This window comes from Tamandua tetradactyla, chromosome 1, assembly GCF_023851605.1.
Source record: "Tamandua tetradactyla isolate mTamTet1 chromosome 1, mTamTet1.pri, whole genome shotgun sequence".
In the NCBI taxonomy this organism is placed as follows: domain Eukaryota; kingdom Metazoa; phylum Chordata; class Mammalia; order Pilosa; family Myrmecophagidae; genus Tamandua; species Tamandua tetradactyla.
Genome location: NC_135327.1, coordinates 3302235 through 3324462, shown reverse-complemented (window position 1 = coordinate 3324462; position 22228 = coordinate 3302235). Strand labels below are relative to the sequence as shown.

The 22228-nt window shown below is 54.4% G+C and overlaps 1 protein-coding gene across 1 annotated transcript in view; it reads right to left on the bottom strand.

Moving 5' to 3' along the window:
- Window positions 1–6560: 6560 nt before the first annotated feature.
- KCNB1 (potassium voltage-gated channel subfamily B member 1) overlaps window positions 6561–22228 on the bottom strand; it is an 82025-nt gene continuing 66357 nt past the window's right edge. The window contains exon 2 of the mRNA XM_077167118.1: window positions 6561–10759. Within this exon, the coding sequence (XP_077023233.1) occupies window positions 8750–10759 (2010 nt within the window). The 3' untranslated portion in view covers window positions 6561–8749. The remainder of the gene's footprint in view (window positions 10760–22228) is intronic.

Here is a 22228-nt window from a genome sequence, read left to right as displayed (position 1 = left end):
CCTTCCAGACTCAGCGCCCCCTCCCCACTCAATTCTTCACACCCCCATCTTCCTGTTCCCTCCAGAGAATAAAATAAACTCCATCAAGCCTGTTTTCTCCATACCTTTTTATTGAGCTCTGCAGACTTCATTAAGGGACCATTTGCTTGGAAATCCTTAGACAGTTGGACATACTTTACAGACAGGACAGCAGTTAGGAGGTCACACAAGGGTCACAATTTAATCTCACTACATGCAGCTAAAGACTCTGGGTTTTCTGTTGTTTGGTTTCCTCGTGTGTGTGTGTGTGTGTGTGTGTGCATGAGTACGTGTGTGTGCAGTGCTCATTTTCACTTTTACAGGAAGGACTAGAGACGCCAATCGAAGAGGGATAGACGTGGCCCCACAAGGAGAGCAGCTAGGACACTGGTCATTGTGGCAGGTGTGTTTGGCTTGGCCCCCATCCCGGGCGGGGCATCAGGATGGCTTTGCTGGCAGGAAAGCCCAGAGCCCACGTCCCAGGTTCCTGGGAGACACGGGGTCTTAGCTGGCGGGATGGGGGTGCATGCTATCACGGGGGCCATGGCTTGGCGCTGACAGCTGGAGGACAGGGGACTCCCGAGGCTCTGGGCCGGAGACCTGCTTCCCAGAGGCCACTCCTGCTGGGCTCACTGGAGACTACCAAGTCCGCGGTCTCCCCATGGTGCCATGTGAGCTGAACGAGAACACGAGGCCAGGGAGGGCGCACGGGCTGCCCTCCAGGATATGCAGCTCTGAGAGGGCTGTGGTCCCGGACAGCTTGGGGCCGACGAGGGTCAGCGTGGATGTCATCTTGGCCCCTGACTGAATCAAAGAGCCGATGGCACTGCTGGAGCACTTGCGAGCTCAGGAGAGCCGGCCCTCCGCGCCCTCCCTTCCCGTGGCATTGCCCGAGCCAGGCAGGCATGAATGAACGTCCTGTTCTCTCCCACGGTCACGCACCCGTTCACTTCGCAGGAAGCCGAGCACGCCACATTCACGCGCTAACGAAAGCACAGGCTGGGTGAGTGCTGGGTGCCCAGGGCAGGTGGGGAAGGCCCCGCGTCCCTGGGGCTGACAATGGGGTTTGAGCCCTGGCCCCGGACTGAAGCCAGGATAAGTCTGGGGAGCCCAGGGGGAAGCTGGCTGCACGCAGGGGCCAGGGGTTTGGCCCAGAGGCTCTGGAAGGGACCCCCTGGCATCTGGAAGACCTGGGGTCGTGCACCAAGCCATGGAGAGGTCACAACCTCTCGGGCATCTGCTCCTGGGCTTCCCGTTTCTTTCCAGGCCTGGTTTAATGGTGATAGGCAGGGCGTGGGCACCATCATGTGTGACCTTTGCGAGCATCGAATGGGACCGAACTGGGAATTTCCCACATCTCCCGACTGCACTTGCAGCCCCCAATTTGAGCTATTTCTGCACGAGAGGGGTCCAAGGTAGGGCCTTGGGAATCAGTTTTCTGTTTCATTTTGTGTAGGGGAGAATGGCCACTCGTCCATTCCTTCAAACCCTGTGACCTGCTTTCTCCCACGATGTAAGGACTGCTTGACTGGGGCTCCCCCAAGGGTGACCCCTCTTACTTCCTCCAGATCCACCACAGACAGTTTGGGGGTGGGGGGCATTACAGCCTCCCTGGTCCAACGCTGTCCTTGGGGCGTGCAGCGTCCACACCTCTTGGGGAGGAGGGGACAGGACGGGGTGCTGGGGCATGCTGCTTGGGGGCAGCTGTGGGCTTGTTTCGCTGCAAAATCAGACCACAGTGGCCTGTTTCTTTGGGCCTTGAGGACTGACCTTGTGGCTGGGGACTATGAAGGTCATGAATGGGATCTCTGGCTGGATTTGTCGGGGAAGAAAAGCCCTTCAGGAACAGTGCCATTGGCTGTTGCCTGGGCAGTTTGGCCATCGGAAGGATGGCTAATTGGTAAAAGATAATATATCTCTTGTGCAGAAACCTCAGCTCGTGAGGGTACAGGGCCTGGCGAAAGGGAAGCACCGTGAGGCGGCCGGGCAGGGGCAGGGGACCTCCTGGGTTGCTCTTTGGGCGGCCTGGGCCCCACCCCCACGTCGTACCCGTTGAGGCCACTGGGCTGGGCTGGATGGTGACCAGCAGGGGCCATTCAGCATTCCACGAGAGCAGGGAGGAAGCCAGTGTCCAGACATCCCCTTTCCTCTCCGGCACCCTCTGAAAGGGCCACATCCTAGAAGTTGAGTTCCTGAGAACGGTGCCCCCTGCTCTGCCTCAGTGGCCTTTGCCTAGTGTCCAGACCCCTGAGACATGCACAGCAAGAAACACAGTTGTGCAGGCCAACAATCTCCGTCCAGTGCTCGGGTCCCTCTGCAGCCCCCACCTCGTACATCATCTACCCTTCCCTGGAGCTCCGGGGAGCTCATCGCCCACCGCGGCACTGGGTTCTGCGACTAGACAGTCCAGCCTGTTAAAGGGCTTCCTGAGCTGGAGCCGAAATGGCCCACCTTGTCCCTCTCAAGCGAGAGAAACTTCCAGACTCGCCTGCCGCCAGCCTGCTACTGGGCATTTTCAATTTCAGGTGACCTGCCCCCTTCACTCCACCTGGCCAGCCTTGAGGAGAGCAGGGAGGCCTGGAGAATTAGGGTTAGGGGTGAAGATGGGGGGCCACATGATGAACAGAGTCCCTCCCAAATTCCATTTTGCAGGTTTTGGGAAATTCAGGAGAAATTCCAGGTGAAGACTGGCATCAGGGACAGCAGATGGGAAGCCGTCCCTGGGGATTGGGTGGTATACCCACGAGAGGCATGCCCAGGTCCCCACCCCGTGCTGGGTCAGGGGGACCCACCGGTAAACAGGACCCTTGAAGCTGCTTCAGGTCAGGTGCCCGGGCGGAAGGAGGGTGGGCCTCAGCCCAATGCGGCTCAAGTCCTTAAAGGCAAAGGAAACTGGACTTGGAAAAAGAAGCCCCAGGGAGCAGCCAGAAGCGAGAAGGCAACAGAACCAGAAGAGGAGAGAGAAGGGGCCGCAGAGGTGGCCATGGGCAGGAAAAGCCAAGGAGCGCCCAAGGCTGCCGGCCAGCCAGGAGGCCCAAGACGAGACATTCCTGCTCAACGACCTGGTCTGTGGCATCTTAGCAGCAGCAGAAGCTCAAACGCCCAGACTCTAGGACCACTTTCTAGATGAAAACAGCCACAGGCAAGGGTGTACCCTTATCTGGGCAGCAAAGCAAGGAATTAACTGGGAGACAATTTTCTTGTTTCTGTGGTTCTTATCAAAAGTTTTTTAAAAACTGGACTTCCTTTGACTCAGGTTTAAGCCAGAATATGGAGGGCAGGTGGGAGAACTGATCGGGTTCTCAGTTCAGAACAATAAATTTGCTGTTGGGTTGGCTTCCTCTTGGGGTTATGGCCCCAGGGTCACTTCTCCTTGGGGGTCCTGGTTTGGCTCACGCCTGATTCCAGGCAGAGGCCAGAGCCCCGCAGCTGGCAGCAAGGCAGATGGGACAGCAAGACTTGAAAGGAAGTGAAGGGGAAATTACCTGCCCTTACTTTATCTTCTCCCGTGAGGTGATGGGTGGGGGACCATTTTCTGCGGGTGACCTGCTGAGTGAGATGTCCTCTGCCCACTGACGCTGGAGACCGCCTCGTGGAACAACAGTCCCCAAAACTCCCAGAGCCGTGGGTAGGTGGAAGCTGGGGTGACACTGCTCCCCTGGCCACAAACCTCCCTCTCTGTGGTGCCAGGCAGCTGGAAAGGGAAGGGGAGATGAGATAGCAGATTCTGGGGACGCGTCTTCTTGGGGTTTGGGTACAAGGGGCTTCTGACTACAGATGTTTTTGGTGAGGTTGTTAGAAATGGGTCGAAATGAGGAACCGATGAGCAGTCAACGAGACCTGAAGCAAGTTCTTCCAAGATTCCCATGAATCTGGAAACGTTCTGGCTTGCGGATCCAACTGGCTTTACAGGGAAGCAGGCTGCAAGACACGGGAACACAGGCCAGAGGAGAGGAGCTTAGGTGGGTTCTGGTCTCAGAAATGCCAGCAGGAAGTTTGCTTGCATGAAATTTTCTATTTTAAGATCTGTGAGCTTGAGAAAAACCGGTCCCTCAGATCCCTGGAGGGGTGTGGGATCCGAGAAAGACCGGCCCGTCCCAGCCTGATTCTGAGGGACCTCTAGCCCTGCCTCACTTCTGCATTTGTGCCTGGATTCTGAGGAACAATAAAGAGGAGAAACACAGGGACAGAATGACGAGATTCCAGGCCTGGGGTCAGGGGCTGACAGCGAGGAAGTCAGGCCCCAGGCTCGCTCCCCACCCCTAGATAATCAACATCAGAAGCAAGAAGAGAAGAAATAGCCCAAGGGGTGATGGGAAGAAATGAAAAAGACCAGAAAATATGATCAGATAATGACCAACAATAAAACTCCCCAGATATTAATCTGTTACAAAAGAAGAAATTAGATTCAATTATCCTATTATAGATTTGATAAAAATTCATAGATATGTGCATATGTATATATATATATATATATATTTTTTTTTTATCTGAACAGAAAAATAGAGTACTCCGAAATGGGTGGACATCTGATGCAGATCCTTCTAGAGCCAGAAAAGTGGCGACGGAAAATGCAGTGGTAACTCCTGTTTCCAGCTGCAGCCAGGGCTGGGTGAGGTGGGCCCGAGGGGCGTGCATGGTTTGCACCCCGTCTTACAAGTGGTGATAAGCAAGGAAATGTCCCTGCCCCGCTGGGGGCCACAGCCCTTCCACAACCGGTCAATTTCAACAGCCACAGGCAGGGTCCTCAGAGCAGCTTGGCCTAGAGGGTCCAGCCCAGTTCTCAATGACCCAAAGTGACTGCCCTGGCGAGCAGCCTGGGGCTACGCAGAAAGAGAGAGAGAGAGAGAGAGAGAGAGGAGATTGAGACCTGGCTTTAGTGACCCTTGCCGGTTGTGAATGTCAAATTTCTCCTTGTGCATGAAGGACACAGTCCAGCCAAGCTGGGGCAAGACCGAAACTAATACTTAGTTGCATCAACAGCACACTGCAGTTTCGCAGAAGACAACACTGTCTTCTCCTTGGAAGTGTGGCTCTTACCAGGACAAAGGGGAGACTCGAGGCTTTGGACGAAGACCTGGCGGAGAAGCAGTGGATGAAAACGCATGGCCCCAGCACTTCCCAGGCCAAGGTGGGGGTTAGAAAGGAAGTGGCCGCCTCAGGGTTTTGCGACTTCCTCTTCTTACATTTTCTCCCTCTCAATCCCCAGTTCTTTTGGAGAAAGCGGCTTCATGGGAACAAATGTTCTCTCCTCTTTTCTCTCTCTCTTTCCCCCACTAGGTGTGCTTAAGATAAAATTCCTAAAGAAGGCACTGAGAAATTTACTGCGCCAAAGTCTGGATGTTTTCCTCTGTCCGAAGAGGAAAAGATGAATTAACTGTCTCCTTCTGAGCTGGCCTCTCCCCTCCGGCCGCAGACCCTCTGGGGGTCTGAACACGCGGCTGCCTGGCCCCTAGCCCTTTCTGATAATGCTGGAAGTGGGAACTCAAATTCCTCTGGGTTCTTGATGAGTTTCATTGGATGGGCCCAAGGAACCAGGCATCCGTCCATTCACCTCTAGCTCTTAGTTATGTGTCGTTGGGGGGCCTGGCTCAGGAATGGGTGGGAGACGAGCCACCCAGCAAAGACCCCTTTGCCTCCAAGCAGACCCTTTCCTCTTCTCCGTCCGGCCCCCTCTTAGCTGTTGCGGCCAGGTGCTCCATGCAGACTCTTAGGTAGATTTCCCAGGCCAGGTGCTCACGGGGTCACATGCACAGGCTGCCTGCATGCCTGTTAGAAATCTCGGCGTGTTCCTTTAAGGTGGGTTGGGGGGCTGTGAAAACTTCAAATATTCTATTTGGAATCGAGCACGGGTTAAAAGCTACATCCCCACAACATGTACACACACAAGTAAAAGAAAAAAACCAAGGCCAAGATGCTCTCTAAGCATAGTATATGCTGAGTTTCAGTTATTCTGTTTCTATAAGAACTCTATAGGACTCTGGCTATTAAGCCTGAAAAGGTAGGTTCTTAATGATACTTCTGAATTCGTCCTTCAAAAGTGACTCAATAAAATGCTACTTGAAGGTCAGGCGAAACACACAAGGAAGGAAGGGCCGACAGGCCACACAGGCAGAAAGGGCCTTTGGTTACAAGGAGAGTTGCACCAATTGGTTATTAGAAAAAAAAAAAAAACAAGCAAAACGAAACAAGGAAAGAAATCGTTTCCTATCTGTATACTTGTCGTCTGCTTCGACCTAACAAAGGAAATGCCTTGATTTGAAGAAGGGGCGGTAAGTTCCTTCTCGCTCTATATGGCTATATTAGACATGTTCGCGTTCCTGATATGTAAAATAGACTATATTATTGTCATCATTAATTTTTACAGATAGCATCAGCTCTAAAAATATCTGAATCCGAAGTCACATCTATTGACTTTTATCAAAAAGCATTTGTTTGTTTTCCCTGAAGTTTCACATTTGTGCTAACGGTGGACGGAAACGGTGATGAAAACGAGGGAGAGACATGGACGAAGGGGGGTTGGCGTGAGCTGCTGGCCTGGCGCTGTCCCCTGCGCGGCCGAGTGGGGACGGGCTCGGCCGAGCTACCGCCTGCGCTCTGGGTGCAGCCAGCGGGGATTCTGCTCGCCCTGCCCCTCGAGTCCCTTCGTGTGTGGCGGGGGAGAACTCTGCAGATTGCTTTGGAAATATCCAAGACTCATTTTCCTTATTAGCCCAGCAGAGACCCGGCAGCGCCCTGGGGGGGCTGCACAGACCCGGCGATGCTGAGAAGCAGCACGGACTGGGCGCACATGCAGCAGAGAAGACGCATTTTACGGGCGGTGGATCGACCCCAGGTCACCATATCTGCGACAGGTGCACTGACCTCCGGCCACGGTACCGAGGGCAGGCGGGACCCCACCGTGACAGCTGGGTTCTGACGGGGGGACTAAGTTGTAACGCAACAGACCGCAGAGGGACAGGTGAGGCGACACCATGCCTGGCCCCGAAGTCAGCGACGGCCCACACCGTGACACGGTACTCGGGACACCGTCCATCGACAGCATACTAAGAGAATAACGTCACTCCGTTGTACGAGTGACATGCGGCCCGACATGGCGCCATCGGTCCTGGCAGACGGGCCGGCGTGACGGCGTCGCGCTGACCGGTGGCCCAGCACAGGCACCGCGCGGAGGAGTGGCCGGCCACGCTCTGCCTCGATGGGCCCGGGCAGGGCAGGAAAACCGACACTGAGGAGACACACCCGAGCCGCTCACAACGCACACAGATACTTATTGCTTTTGTCTGTTCTGGCTGCACTGGCGCTGCAGAGACGAGAGCTGAGCGTTTTGTACAGACACTGAAAACACACCCAAGGCTGGTTGACAAGAGAGAGAACAGAGGGAGACACCCCATGCCCACCCGCCCGCTGAGCTCTTCTGAGATGTGCGTGTCTCCCGGACACGGGACTTGTTGGGAGGCCAAGAGCCCTTCCTGACCCATGGGGCGGGCGACGGGAGGCGTCCGTGGGGCAGGGAGGGAGCCCACAGGCTCTGACACGGCAGAGACCGCGGTGCCGGCGCGGGGTCACCCCGCCGCAAATCCAACCACAGTCCCAACAGGCGGCCCACGGGCAAACAGTGCTTATTTTAAAGTGCAAGATGTTGGCATTGTCCCTGGTAGAACCTATTTTTGAAAACCTTAAAGTGCTTTTTATTTTACCTTTTTTTTTTTTTCCAGCTCGAATAGCACAGGAAACAAAACAAAACAAAATTTCTATGATCTAGGTGCTTTCCCTGCCATGGCAGGAAGTATCCGGAAATCTGAACTGGGCATTTCAGTTGGGGGGAGGTGGTTATTTTTTCCCTTCATTTTTGTAGTTTAAAAAAAAATCAGGTTTTTATGCTGTTCTTCAGTAACATACGGTCTTTTTGAATAAGCTATTTCTTTTGCATATTTGACATTGCATATCTTTTGAGCCTACACTAGCGATGTACAGAAAGCGTTTTCCTCCTACAACCCTAAAGCGATTCTCAGCGTTCACAGCGTTGGCCGAGCGCCAGCCTTCCGAACCCCTTCCAGATTGCCAGGGGGCAATTACAATTGAGTACAAGTGTGCAACTCACCCTGAAGCTATTTCAAAATAAAATCTCAGGTACTACAGAATACTGAAGTCAATGAAGACATGTGAGTGAGGGTTTTGCGCTCGGATCATGGCTTATGGTGCAGAGATCTCCCCATGACACAAGCAATTCCCAGAGCCTTCTAAGAGGGGAATCCATCCAGAAGCGATGGAAGGCGTTCCTCAAGCTGGCCAGGCAGCACCAGGGTCAAATGGGCCAACCCATTCTTTCAACTCAAGCCACTTGTTCCAGCATCCTTCTCTAGTTGGACCCAGGAGGAACAGAGGTGTCACTCTCATGGCTCTCCTGGAGGAAGGACGGAAAGTAGGTGGCCCTGGTTACGTCTAGGATGGTGATGGCGCTGGCTGAGTTCCGCTCATGCCATCTCCCAAAGAGGGCAGTAGAGTTGTAAGGTGGAGGCGCCACGTCCTATGGCTTGGCTGACATTCCCATGGACGGCTCATGGCTCTCAAGGTCCTGGGAAGGTCTTGTTTGGAATCTCTCTTCTTTCTGGTGCTTTGCAGGGCCTTTCCATTTCTGAGTTCATGCAGAAAAGCTCTACGGCAGGTAAGCTGAACGGCACTCCTCTTTGGACCTGGCCCACAAGTCTCTCTTCCGTGGCGGACGTGTTTAGATCCCCTGATCCCGGGTGCTTCCATGTGCTCCTCCCCCTGGCAGCACACGGATGTCGGGGGAGGTGTGATTCTCGAGTTTGCACTTCTCCTGACCGCTGGGGCCTTTGCCAGTCAGTGCCTCCGTGGTGTAAATACAGTTTTGCCGTAAGAATTTCGGTGAGGTGGGTAACGGGGAGCTCTCGAAGTGGTTCTTCTCTGATCTTGCCCCAATGCTGAGCCTGGGACTGGAGCTCCCATGCAGGCTCTTGGGGGGGCTGGAATCCACACTGTAGAGCAGCTGCCCCTCATCGTCCGTGTCAGCGTCGATGTACTGGTGGATACCCGCCTCGAAATTGAACGCTATTGCTGTGTGTTTCTCAGGTGACCGAGGGGGTGTCCGAGAACTCACCGTGGTGTAGATGGAGGAGCCTGTGCTGAGCACGGGCCTGTCCAAGAGGGTGGCACACTCCAGGCCAGCGACAGCAGCCGCAGCGCCCCCCCGGTTCCTGAGAGGGTCATGGTACATGCCCAGGACAGGGAGCAGTGGGCTGGGATCGCCCTCCAGGAAGTTGACTTTAAGTGCTCGGAGCTTCAAGGGGTTGTTGGTCTTAACGGAACTCTTGGGGCTCTCAATGAAGAAACTAGAATGATGGCTAGCGTCAGGGGTGGGGTTGGCCTCCACAAACCTACCACCACTGGCACCCAGAGCTCCCCGCCAGCCCATCTCCGGGGCCATGCTGCCCCCAGTCTTGCTGGGCAGTGATGCCAAAGGGCTGTGGGAGAACCTGGTGGCTTCAGGGAAGTCTGTGGCACAGCTAATGAAGCTATCAATGCTTGACATGCTGCGCATGTCGATGACTCCTTCTGTACGAGTGGGCAGAGGGGCTATGGGGCTGGGGATGCTCTCCATTTCAAGTTCTTCCTTTGGTCTGCTCTGTGCTGCTGACTCCTTGGTATTGAGGATGGGTTGAGATTGGGTCTTGGCCATCTTATTGTACATGTCTTCCAACTGCTGGACGTTCAGGTGCTGGGGACTAGAAGATGATCTGGCCTTCTCAGGGGACCCCTGCTCCTTGGTTTCAAAGGACTTACTTGAGCTGGTTTCAGACAGGGTCCTCTTGGTCCACTTCCATTTGTTGGGAGACAAGTGGTTATCTTGTACCTTGTCCTTCTTACCCATACTCTCCCCATTTTTCTCAACCACAATGTCCATCATCTCGATGCTTCGAGCAAAAGCGTCCTTCATGTTCATGGACACAATGCTGCCGTTCCTCTTGGCTCTCTCCAGAGCCTCCCTCCGCTTGATCGCCTTCTCCTGCCGCTTTTGCTCCTTGTAGAACTCCGAGAAGTTATTGACGATGATGGGGATAGGAAGAGCAATCACCAGGACCCCTGCGATGCAGCAGAGACCCCCTACAATCTTCCCCAGGAGGGTCTTGGGGTAAATGTCTCCATACCCAACGGTTGTCATGGTGATGGTGGCCCACCAGAAGGAGGCTGGGATGCTTTTGAACTTGGTATCATCCTCATCCTTCTCAGCAAAGAAGACAAGGCTGGAGAAGATCATGATGCCCATGGCGAGGAAGAGGATGAGCAAGCCCAGCTCATTGTAGCTTCTCCGCAGGGTGAAGCCCAAGGACTGGAGGCCGGTGGAGTGCCGGGCCAGCTTGAGGATGCGGAGAATCCGCATGATCCGGAAGATCTGGACCACACGGCGGACGTTCTGGAACTGTAGCACGCTCTTGTTGGACTCCGTGAGGAAGATGGTGACGTAGTAGGGCAGGATGGCCAGCAGGTCGATGGCGTTGAGAGGGCCCTTGAAGAACTTCCACTTCTTCGGGGAAGACAGGAAGCGCAGTAGGTACTCCATGGTGAACCAGGCGATGCACACGGCCTCCACGTGGGCCAGCTGGGGGTTGTCTGTGGACTGGCCGAACTCGTCGAGGCTCTGCAGCTCGGGGAGGGTGTTGAGGGACAGGGCGATGGTGGAGAGGACGATGAACATGATGGAAATGATGGCAAGGATCTGTGAGGAGAAGAGAGTGGGACATAGTTATCAACCACCTTGGGGATGGGCATCCTAACTCCCCGAGTCCGCAGGGTACGCCTCAACTTGCCAGAGCATTTTCCCATCCCACTAGTCATGTGAGGACTGAATTTCTGAGCTAGAGAGATCACCTGAGTCCATTTGTTGTACAGAGGTGGAAACCGAGGCCAGAGAGTTGAAATGATTTAAAACTAAGCATCTAGACCAGGGGTGGGAAAGCTTTTTCTGTAGAAGACCATATAGTAAATAGTTCAGGTTTTGCAGGCCATGTGGTGTTTGTCACAACTATTTAGCTCTGTGGTCAAGGTGAAAGCAGTCTGGGGTGACACATGCGCGAATGGGTGTGGCTGGGATCCAGTAACACCTTGGCAGTGGGCCAGACGGACCTGTGAGCCACGGTTTGCTGACTCCTGATCTGAACCAGTGGTTCCTAACTATTTTGGGGTGGGGTATAGCTTCGACAAAGATGAGTCTAATGATAACAGGTACTGAGGATGACCATTTATGGAGGGTTTGTCACGTGTCAGGCACCAGGAGTAGCACTTTCCACGCGTTACCTTATTGCATTCTGACAACAGCCTTGTCCAGGTATATTATCTCAGGCAAAGCAGGTGAGGAGACCTGGGCGTCTCTAGTTAGGAGGTGGCAGGGCCAGCATTTTAACTCAGAGCATGAGTCCTGAGTATGAACTCTTGACAGCTGTCTTGGAAATCGGGTGAAAGTTATGGGCCCTCTCACCCAGGCACACACAATTTGGCAGGTAATATCCAGGGTGGGACACAGACCTGGCCCCACATTATTAACTCCTGATTGGGACTGTGAACTTTTTCATTTTTTGACTTTTTAAATTGTAAGTTGTAGGTTTATAGAAAAATCATGTAAAAAAAAATACAGCACTCCTATTACCCCCAGTATTAACACTTCGCATAGGTGTGCTGCCTTTGTGACAATCGGTGAAAGAATTCACCATTGTACTGTGCACTTACTCCATAGTTTACTTCAGGGTGTGTTTCTTCCCCCGGACACACTGTAAGACTATAAACTTGCCAAGGCCAGAGACCTTACCTTCCTTTAAGTCTCCTGGATCAAGAAGATGGCTTGGCCCAGAAAAAAGAACCAATGGGCGTTTGTTGAAATTATTGGAATCTAGGCCAGACTACAGAACAAGCAGAGATGCAAGCAGATGCCATGACTTGCGCTGAGATTTTTTTTTTTTTAATACAAATCCAGTCACACTGCTCCTTTGCTTAATACATTTCCAGGAACCTTCAGGACAAAACCTGTCTATTTGTTCTCCCCACGCCTGTCCTCTTCTCCCGGATTTGCTCCTCCGTTTCTCCTGCCCCTACTATGTTTGTCCCGTTTGACCCTGGCTGCAATGACCAGCTCAGGGGTGGAGAGAAAGTCGAGGCAGAGCCCACCTGTGGCCTGGGCTCAGCGAACCCACCACGGAGAACTGGAGCCCAGGGATCCGGAGGTGAGTGGGGGATGGAGTGGTAAGCCTTAAATTGCATAGTCAAGGAGAACCTTGGCTGAAACCAGCTTTATGAAAAGGCCAAGCCCCAAGCAAGGTTGAGGGAGAACAGAGAACAGAAAAAGCAGAGAAAGTGGAACTTCTGAGAGAAGCCAGAGGACGAAGGGAGGAGATGGAGGGGAAGAGAGGTGAGAACACAAAAGGTTCCCAAGAGAAGGCGAAGAGGGTGGCGGTTGAGAGCTGGGGCTCCACGGGTCAGGACGTCTTGGTTTCCAGCCCCAGCTCTGCCATTTCCTACTTGAGCAAGTTCTTTAACCTCTATAAGCCTCAGTTTATCACCTCCAAAATGGGACGATAATACCAGTTTCTACCTCAGAGGCTGCTGTGAGGACGAAACGTGTTGGGCATGTGTAGGGCACTTAGGGCGGTTGCCGGTGCACGGTGAGTGTCAGCCCAGCCCCCCACCAGGCCCCGGGTGGACAGCTGGCCTTCAACTTCCTTTGCTGCCCCGGTCTGGAAAGTGTCTGCTGTACCCCCTAAGCACACCCCACTGCGGCTTGAGCGCTTCTGTCCCTGCAGTGAGTCCCTAGTCAGGACACAAGGTGGTCAAGTCCCTCTGTGTTTGGACTCTGGCCTTTCTCCAGCCACATGCCACCGTGGGCTGATTTCCAGTCACGTCAGGCATAGCTAGGCCCTTTCTGCCCCTCTGGAGATTCCACTCCACCTCCCAAGCCCAGTCTACAAAACCCAAATCCAAAGGGCCCCCAGCTTCCCCCAGGGGGGCCCCACCACCTCTGTGCCCCTCCGTTACTTTGCCGGTCCTTGGGCGTCCTCAGCAGCACATGCAATCACAGGTTGGTTGGTCGGCCGCCTTGTTTTGTCAGTGCGTCCACTTCTGCCCAGAATCTGAGCTTTCGGGGGGCAGGGATGGTTCTGATTTATCTCTGCCCAGGACACAGCACCCAGTAGGTGCTCCCAAAGTGCTTGCTGGCCTTTGATTAAGGTCACAGAGCCGCAAGTGGAGGGGCCAAGGCTGGAACTCAGGCTCCATTTGGCGAACATTTACTGACCATTGCCGTGGACCGAGTCCCGTGGAAGCCCTCACCTTGACCCTGCGGGGTGACCTCCCTCGGAGACAGGACCTCTGAGGATGCTATTAGCCAGGTGGGCATTAGTCCAGTGCGACTGGAGCCCCCTGAGTGCAGGAAACACGGGCACAGGCGGAGGGGCCGAGGGAGGCGAGGGCTGAGCTGCCGGCGGCCTGTGGGTCCCCCCTCCCACCGCAACGCTGCAGGCGTCAGAGAAAGCGCACCCCCCCCCCCCCGCCACACCCCGACACCTTGACTGGGGACTGCCAGCCTCCGAAACAGCGAGGAAACACATTCCGGTGGTTTAAGCTCCTATCCTTGGCACCCGTGGGAGCGCCCAGGCAAGCCAGGCAGGACCCCCTCGGCACCAGGCCCCCGGCGGGTCACAGGCCCTGGGCACGTGCCCACCTGCAGCTGCTCAGCCGCTGCCATCACTTTTCTGCTATAGTCACATCCGGTAGGATCTTGGGTTTTTTTTTTTATTAATTAAAAAAAAGAAAAGAAATTAACACAACATTTAGAAATCATTCCATTCTACACATGCACTCAGTAGTTCTTAGTATCATCACATAGATGCATGATCATCATTTCCTAGTACATTTGCATTGATTTAGGAAAAGAACTAGCAAAACAGCTTGGGTGTTTTTTTTTAATTTTAATTTTTTATCTTGTGCCTTTGAAAATAACTTCTGAGTTTTAGTTCCTTGATTTACCTTCATTGAAAAAGAAAAATATTCTATAATCCCTCTCTTTTCTCTTTCATTTGTTTGTTTGTTTGGGGAAATGCATGGGCTGGGAATTGAACCGGGGTCTTCTGCATGGCAGGCGAGAAGTCTGCCACTGAGCCACCTTTACTCTGCCCTACAATCACTTTTTAAAATGAAATATTTGGTACATACACAAGTATACCTAATGCATGTATAATTTATGAAACATAACCAAATACACACCTGTGAACCCACTACCTGAGTCAAGAAGCAGAACCCAGGAGAGAAGCCTGGCCTTCCTCGGCCTGGAGACAATGGCTGGCAGGCTTTTTTCTCATCCTGTTGCTTTCCTGTATTGGTTTTTTTTTTCTTTTTCTTTTTTTTGTTTAATTGTGAAAAATGACACATACAAAAAAGCAGTAAACTTCAAAGCAGACTGCGACAGTAGTTATAGGACAGATTTCTGAGTCTGGTATGGGTTAACTGTTTCACAATTTTAGGTTTTTCCTTCTAGCTGCTCTAAGATACTGGAGACTAAAAGAAATATCAATATAATGATTCAGCACTCACACTCATTTGTTAAACCCTACCTTCTCTGTATGACTCCACCACCCCCTTTGATCTTTCTCCCACTCTTTCAGGGTATTTGGGCTATGGCCATTCTAACTTTTTCATGTTGGAAGGGGCTGTCGATAATATGGGGTAGGGGGTGGATCTGGCTGTCACTAACATGGGGTAGGGAGTGGATCTGGCTGTCACTAACATGGGGTAGGGAGGTGGAACTAGCTGAGGTTCTGGAGAGGCTGGGCCCTCTAGGTTTCAGGACTTATCTGGTGAAGGGACCCATCTGGAGGTTGTAGGTTTCTGGAATGTTACCTTAGTACATGGAACCTTTGTAGGATGTCAGATAGAGCCCTAGGTATTCTTTAGAGTTGGCAGGAATTTGGTTGGGGTTCAGCAAACCATGATAAACAGCCATATCTAGCTGAAGCTGTGTAAGAGCAGCCTCCAGAGTAGCCTCCTGACTCTGTTTGAACTCTCTCAGCCTTCTTGCTCCACTTCTTTCCCCCTTTTGGGCAGGAAGGCATTGTGATCCCACGGTGCCAGGGCCAGGCTCACCCCTGGGTCTGTGGGGTTCTCAATACGAACCCTATTAAGGCTAGAGATCATGAGAGGGTTGGGTCCACGTTTAGGGTTTGGGGTAGGGTTAGGGTTAGGCATAGTGTTGGTGTTAGGGTTACGTTTAGGGGTGGGATTTGCTGCAGGGTTTCTCAAAAGTTGAGGGTTGTGTTTAGGGCTGGTGTTGGTGATGGGGTCAGATTTCAGATAAGGGATGGTGTTCGCGTTAGAGCTAGGGTTAGGGTGAGAATTAGGGTTAGATTTAGAGAAAGGGTTGGGGTTAGGGTTACGTTTCGGGCTGCGTTGGGGTGCAGGGTCTCCCTAAGCTATCACTGTGCGGGTCTGCCTGCTGTGACGTCACAGTGTGTTGTCTGCCACTTGCACTACCCTTTCCTTGATCCTTAAACAAAAAGGCAACATTTCTTTGTTTTATTTTAGCCTTATCCTAAGAAATAATATTTGCACAAATGCTGATCTCACCTGCTAGGGACATATGTGTTAAATATTTATTAAAGTAAAATAAGATTATTGGAATAAAAACACTTTAGGCAGCAGACTTCAGGAACCCTTGCGTCAGGCTGGGAGTGTGAGTCAGGAGATGGGTTCTTGGGGCTGAGATTCCAGCTCTGCCAGGTACTGGCCTGCAGCCTTGGACACCAAAACGTGGCCCGCCTCGGTTTCCTTATCTGTAACATTGGGATATGCCAGTGGTGGCCATGCCCAGGCACATTCCCAGCGATCACAGCTGAGGGTGGAGTGGTAGCGGCCTCGAGTAAGCGGGGGTCAGGAATGCTGCAAACCTCCCATAAGGTGCAGGCGCCACCCCCTCCCCGCCCCACCCTATGGAGAGAGGCCAGTCCCGCCCTCCGCAGGAGGAGGGCGTGCAAGAGGAACGGTGGATTCCTGAGCCTGTGTCTTTGGGGGCGGGGAGGCCCGTTTCCCCCGAGGCTGCAGGGGAGGTTCACATGATTGATGGTCTGTTGACAGATGCATGAATTATGCACCTAGCTATTGTATGACAGATGCATGAATTATGCACCTAGCTATTGTATGACAGATGCATGAATTATGCACCTAGCTATTGTATGACAGATGTATGAATTATCCACCCAGCTATTATACATCCTTGGGGCTTGCTATTCTAGGGCAGGCACCCCCTTTGTTCCCGAGGAAGGCTCCCCCTTTTCCCCTCAGCTTGGGGATGCCATGGAAAGAGCAGGAGGGGGGCAGGGACCCGGGAGGCGCCCGTGGCTCAGGCTTCGGTGGGGGGGGTCCGTGCAGGTCTCCATCCTGTGGGCACATGCAACAAGCAGCAAGCATGGGGACCCAGCCAGAGGGCGCCCCCTGCCCACCCGATGGCCCCCACCCAGAAGAGCTTTTCCCCTCCAGAGCTATGGAAGTGCTGTGGGCCAGGACCCAGGCGTGGCTGCGGGACGTAGGAACACGAGTTAAGCCTTCTGTGCCTCAGTTTCCTCATCTGTAAGACCAGGATCCCGACACAAGTTCCCTCGCAGGGGGCTTGGGAATCCAGAGAGCGAGCGAGGCCGTCACATGCGTGTGGATCGGGCACTCTCAGCTGTTACTGCTTTTGCACTCGCAGCCTCACACTTGGAAGCGGGCTTTGACTCCCCGGTTTCTTCCCCTCCCTGAGCCTCGGTTTCCCCGTGCCTACAACGGGGATGAAAGTAATGGAGCACTGGCCACACAGCAGCCACGCAACACAAATTGCACTATGAAATTATTATTTGGGTAATTATTGGGACGAGGTCCGCCTGCTCCCTGAGGGCCTTGGGGGTCTTTGGCCCCGGTAGCGCCTCTACACCCCCAGCCTCGCTCTGCCGTGTCTGGCCTGGAGGCTGCCCCCCACCCCCTCCCCTGAGGAGCTTCTGTGCCCAGGTCCCCCCGTCTGATCCAAATGGTAGGGGGGTCCTCTGGGAGAACAGGCCCGCCAGCGGGGGTCCAGGGGGATTCGGCTGCGGGAACCAGGCCCCACGTGTTGTGTGCCCCACCCCATCAGGCCCCGCGCAGCCCCAGGGCCCCAGGGGATGCGACGAGGCTCAGGCCACCGCACAGGACAGGACCCTGCTCCTTCGGGGGCGGGGACGCCGGGGCACAGCCGGGAGGGCACTCGGCACAGCCACCAGAGCCGGGGAGGCAGCAGGACCGCTGGGACACGCAGGGGACACCATGGGCTGCCCACAGGACGCGACGCTGATCAGCCAGGAAGAGAACGAAGTACTGATAACGCTACCACATGGATGCAGCGCAGAAGCATTAGGCTAAGGGAAAGAAGCCAGAGAAAAGAGGCCACAGATTGTACGGTTCCACTGATATGCAGTGCCCAGGGAAGGCAAATCTACAGAGACAGAAAGGAGGTCAGCGGCTGCGGGACGGGGCGGGGAGCAGTGGTTAATGTACACGAGGGGTCTTCTTGGGACAATGAAACTAACTGAGGGTGGCATAGGGTGGTGGCCGCACGATGAAAATTCATTGACTTGTACACTTCAATGGGGCAAGTTATACGGAATGTAAAACATGCCTAAAAATGACATAAAAAGTAATTTCCCGTGCAGGGCGTCCATTGCACTGAATCCTCGGAGCCACTGTGTGTGTGTGTGTGGGGGGTAACAAGGGGACACAGGGACCTGAGCAAGCCACAGCCTGTTGAGAACCCTCAGTGGCTCCCAGAATTTCATACAAAAGTCAAATTCCTTTGGGTTTCGTTGGCATCTCTGTCCTGAGCAGCCACGAAGTGCTACGCCATTACTGGGGATAAGAAAGGCAATTTCCCTGCCCCCTGGGGGAGGGGGTGAGATGGACCAAAAACACAAAGCCAGGTGGTGCTATGTGCTCTATGTTACTGAGAAAGCCAGGGGGCCACGAGAGGAGACAGGGTCTGCACGTGGCCACGAGAGGAGACAGGGTCTGCACGTGAGGAGGGGGTTGGAGCAGGTGTCTCCCTGGAGCTGAGGCCCGAGGAGGAGGAGCTGGTGCTTGAAGATGTGAGAGCAACAGAGGTGGAGGGCGCAGCATATGCCAAGGTCCTGAGGTCGAATGAGCTCGGCGTCTTCAGGCAACACAGAGAAGCGCAGTGTGGCGGTGGCAGAGTGAGTCAGGGAGGGGCAGACGGGAGCGAATGAGGTTGGAGGGTCAGGCCAGCCATGGGAGATTTGGGTTCTGTCTGAGAACGCTTCCTTCTTCCTCCAGACCATTCCCTCCCTCTCCCAGCCTCATATTCCACTCTGCTGCCTGGAGAAACCACTCTCAGTTCCTGAGTCACAATGCCTCCATTGCTGTCACCTCCAGATCTGTGCCCCCATTTCCCTACTCAGCTTTGCGGCCAGCCCCTCCGGCCAGCCCCTCTCTCCCCGGTGGCCTTACAGGGCCTCCCGGCGTCTCCATGGCAGCCCCGGTCTGGCTGGGTTGGGATCCTTTCCCCTCTGTGCCCCTGGCTTGTGCCCTGCTCTGTCCGGGGCTCCCCTAACAGTGCTCGGTGACGTCGTGGGTGAATAAATGAACAGGCAAATGAATGAAACCAAGGCTCAGGAGGCAGTGGTTTTTCCAGGGCCGCACAACTTGTTCCCGGGGGGCCAGAGGTGGAACTCGGGTCTGTGGGTTTCCCCAAGACGTTTTCAAGGGCGCAGGAAGTGGAGGCTTTGAGACGGGGACCCTTCGCTCCTTTTATGGCAGTTCCGCCACCCCCCCACCCCCCGCCCCTCACCCCAGTGCTAAGGGAGAGGACAGCCGGGGCTTTAACTGGAAAGGTCACCGAGCAGAGCCGATTAAGGGATTGGGAGCAGGCTTGGGCCTGCCGTTCCCCTGCCCCTTCGGCGGGACCCTGCCCTGGGGCTGGTGAGGAACTGGAGTCAGGGGCTGCGGGTGGCTGTGGGGATTCAGGAACCCTGTGCTCAGGCCAAGGGTGAAGGCGGAGGCCTGGAAGGGCAACGACGGTGAGAGAGGGAGGGCAGGGCCCTGCCGGCCAGCACCCTGGGCATTGGAGACACAGGCTGTGGTCCCCCCCTCCAATTTATTTTTACTAATTGCCTCAGTTTCCAAATTTGGAGACTGCACATAAAAATCCAGATTTTCACATTTCCTAGGAAAGCTGGATGATCCAGCTTTGTTGGGCCTGTGTTCCTGAGGAGCAGCTCCCCGTTAGCCACGGGCCCCCCCCGCAATTCCTTTCACTACCGGTCAGGTCTCTGCAGGAAGCTGGGTGCTGGAGACACGCCACAGGTGCCCGGCCTCTACCTGTCTGAAGGTTGTGCAAGCCAAGACCTGCATCTGACGCGGGGTTCGTCCTCGCCACACTCCACCCTGTCCTCTGCCCCCATGTCCCATCCATCACCAGCTCGTGTCAACTTTAGCTCACAAGCCTCTCTGGACTCTGTTCCATCCTCTTGACCTCCAAGGCCACCGTCACCTCGCATCAGGACCACTGCAAACAGATTTCCTTCTGGTCTCCCCAAAGCCACCGTGGCCCACTAGATGCTCTCAGATTTCCTTCTGGTCTCCCCAAAGCCACCGTGGCCCACTAGATGCTCTCAGATTTCCTTCTGGTCTCCCCAAAGCCACCGTGGCCCACTAGATGCTCTCTGTAGCCATCCTCCCCAGGATAAAGACTACACTTCCCAGCTCTCCTTACAATTAATGTGGCCATGTGACTAGGGGTGGCCAATGGGAGGTGAGAAGGATGGTGCACCCTTTCTCCTCGCTGGTGGGATAGCAGATGTGATGGGCAGAGCTGGAGCAACTATCTTGGGCCTGAGATGGAAGCTAATCCTAGCCCTGAGACTGGCCCTTCTAGTCTACCTGACAGCATTTATCTGGTTGAGGCCTCTGTATTTTGGGGTCTCACCGTTGCAGCAGCTTGGTTTATCACTAGGCACAACTCTCCAGCCCCATCTGGTTCCATAGCCCCTTTGCTCATCTCCGGCACATCTGCTACCCTTCAGTCCCTCAACTGTCCTCATGTTCCGTCTTGCCACAGAGCCTCGCTCAAGCTGTTTCTGCTCCCTGAATGCTTTTCCCTCGATTTGTCTGGCTAACTCCTACTCATCCTTCTTATCTCGGCTCAGGCATCACCTCCTCAGGGAAGTTGTCCAGGTCGAATCCCCAACCCGTTTTTCATTCTCTCCTGATCTTCTCTTCCTGACCCTGTCCATGCTGCAATGATGGCCATCTACCTCCAGAGACTGCAGGCTCCCGAAGGGCAGTGATTACGCCTGAATTTTCTCAATCTTCAATTCTCAGAGTATACAGTAGGTGTTCAATAAATATTTATGGAATGAAGGATCCCATTTCATTGTGATGAAACTCTGCATTGTGCTGCCCCTTCCCCCACGAATCTATAATTCACGGACAGAAAATGTCCAAGGTGACATTTAAGAAGGTGGCAAAGGCAATCTGCCCATCAGACTCAAGCCCTTGCTTTTTAGTTTTTATAAATACATCTGGGGGCCCTTCTTATCCTCGCATCCTGGGGTCTACGTGAAGGTTTTTACCTTAGTCCTCACTTGAACCATTTCCCGGAGGCGACCTGACTATTCCCGCAGACCCAGGACGGGCACCCTCCTCCCAGCAGGCCAGCGGGTTCCCGTGGCCTTGCCGTTGGCAGGAGTCCCGGGGGGCCAGTGACGTCACCCCACTTGCCCACGCAGGGGGGGGGGGTCGGGACTCGCACCTTCTCCTCGCAGAGGGGGGGCTCTGAAGGGGGCGAGGCGGGAAACATTCTTCCTGCCTGAGCGATGCCGGTTCCCTGTATTTGCTGGGATGGGGGGGTAGGGGGGCTGTCAGGCTTAACAGTGACGGATGGCGTCGGTCCGTCCCTGCTGCAGGGAGTAGCGTATTGAAGAAACAACAGAGAGTGGAGGGGAGAGCAGGCAAGGGCAGTGTCACAGGCTCCGCCGAGCCGCGTGCCAGGCCCCTGCCCCTGCGTCTGGGAGGGAGGCCCTGGGAGCTTGGCCAAAGCGGCGGGAGGAGCCGAGCAGTCCAAAGCTGAGAGATGGCGGGACTGGGTGCCCGCAGCTAATATGAGAATGATGGCTGTGTGAGCCGCCATTCCGGACGTGCACATTTAGTGAAGGGTGTTGGGGCAATTTGACAGTAGATCTTTTGCAGGCAGAATTTTAGTCTCATATTGAGGTGAAATGGATACCCGTCCAGTCGGCACACCTACTTTCTAACTCTGGCTGGACATCCTTAGGCAAGTGCCTTCAGGTCTCTGGTCTTTCTCATGCAACATGTTCTCAGAGTCTGGTAGGAGCCCAGCCCAGCTCCCTCCTGGCTGTGACTCGGGGGTCTAGTGGACTGACTCTCCCAGCATGTGGCTCCATCCTCGCCAAGGCTGGAAAGGGACAGCACAGAGGACTCACACTTGCTCTTAAGTGCCTGAGCCGAAAGTGACCCACACGATGCCCTGCCCTGCCAGTGAGATGACCCACGTCCTACCTCTTGTGAGGGGCTACGGTAAGGGCTGTGAAACCTATAACCTGCACCCCCACTAAGGAGGCGTTCTCCAATGTGGGTGTGCTTACAGTGTGATGCACTACAGTGCACAGAAAAATTACTGGCATTTCTATTTTTTAATGTAAAGAAGTAGGAAATAAAGTTTCACTTATGTTTAGCTGATGAATCAACTTTGGCATCCTGTCCATGGTACATGCCAGACAGATCTTGGGGAAGGAGACGTGCCCTGAGGGAAAAGCGGGGTGCCTCGATTTCCTGGGACTGGCAGGGAGCCCCAACCTCCGTGTCCAGCTGCCGCAATGCAGCATGCGCATGCCGGGTGTGGAAGGCGCCCCCAGCACTCGCTCAGGCCGCTTGTGCCCTCTTCCTGGGCACCCTGGAGGGCTGTGTTTTCCAGCTTCCTGCCATCAAGCAAGGCTATGGGGCAGGTTCTGGCCGCTGGGCTCTGCCAGGCCCTGCCCAGTGTAGCCCGCTCGGCCCCTTGGACCTCTCCTCTGCTCTTCCCACATGAGCCCCTGGCCATCCATCCATTGCTCCTCAACATGCCAAGGACATTTCTACCTCAGGGCCTTTGCACTGGCCGTCCCCTCCG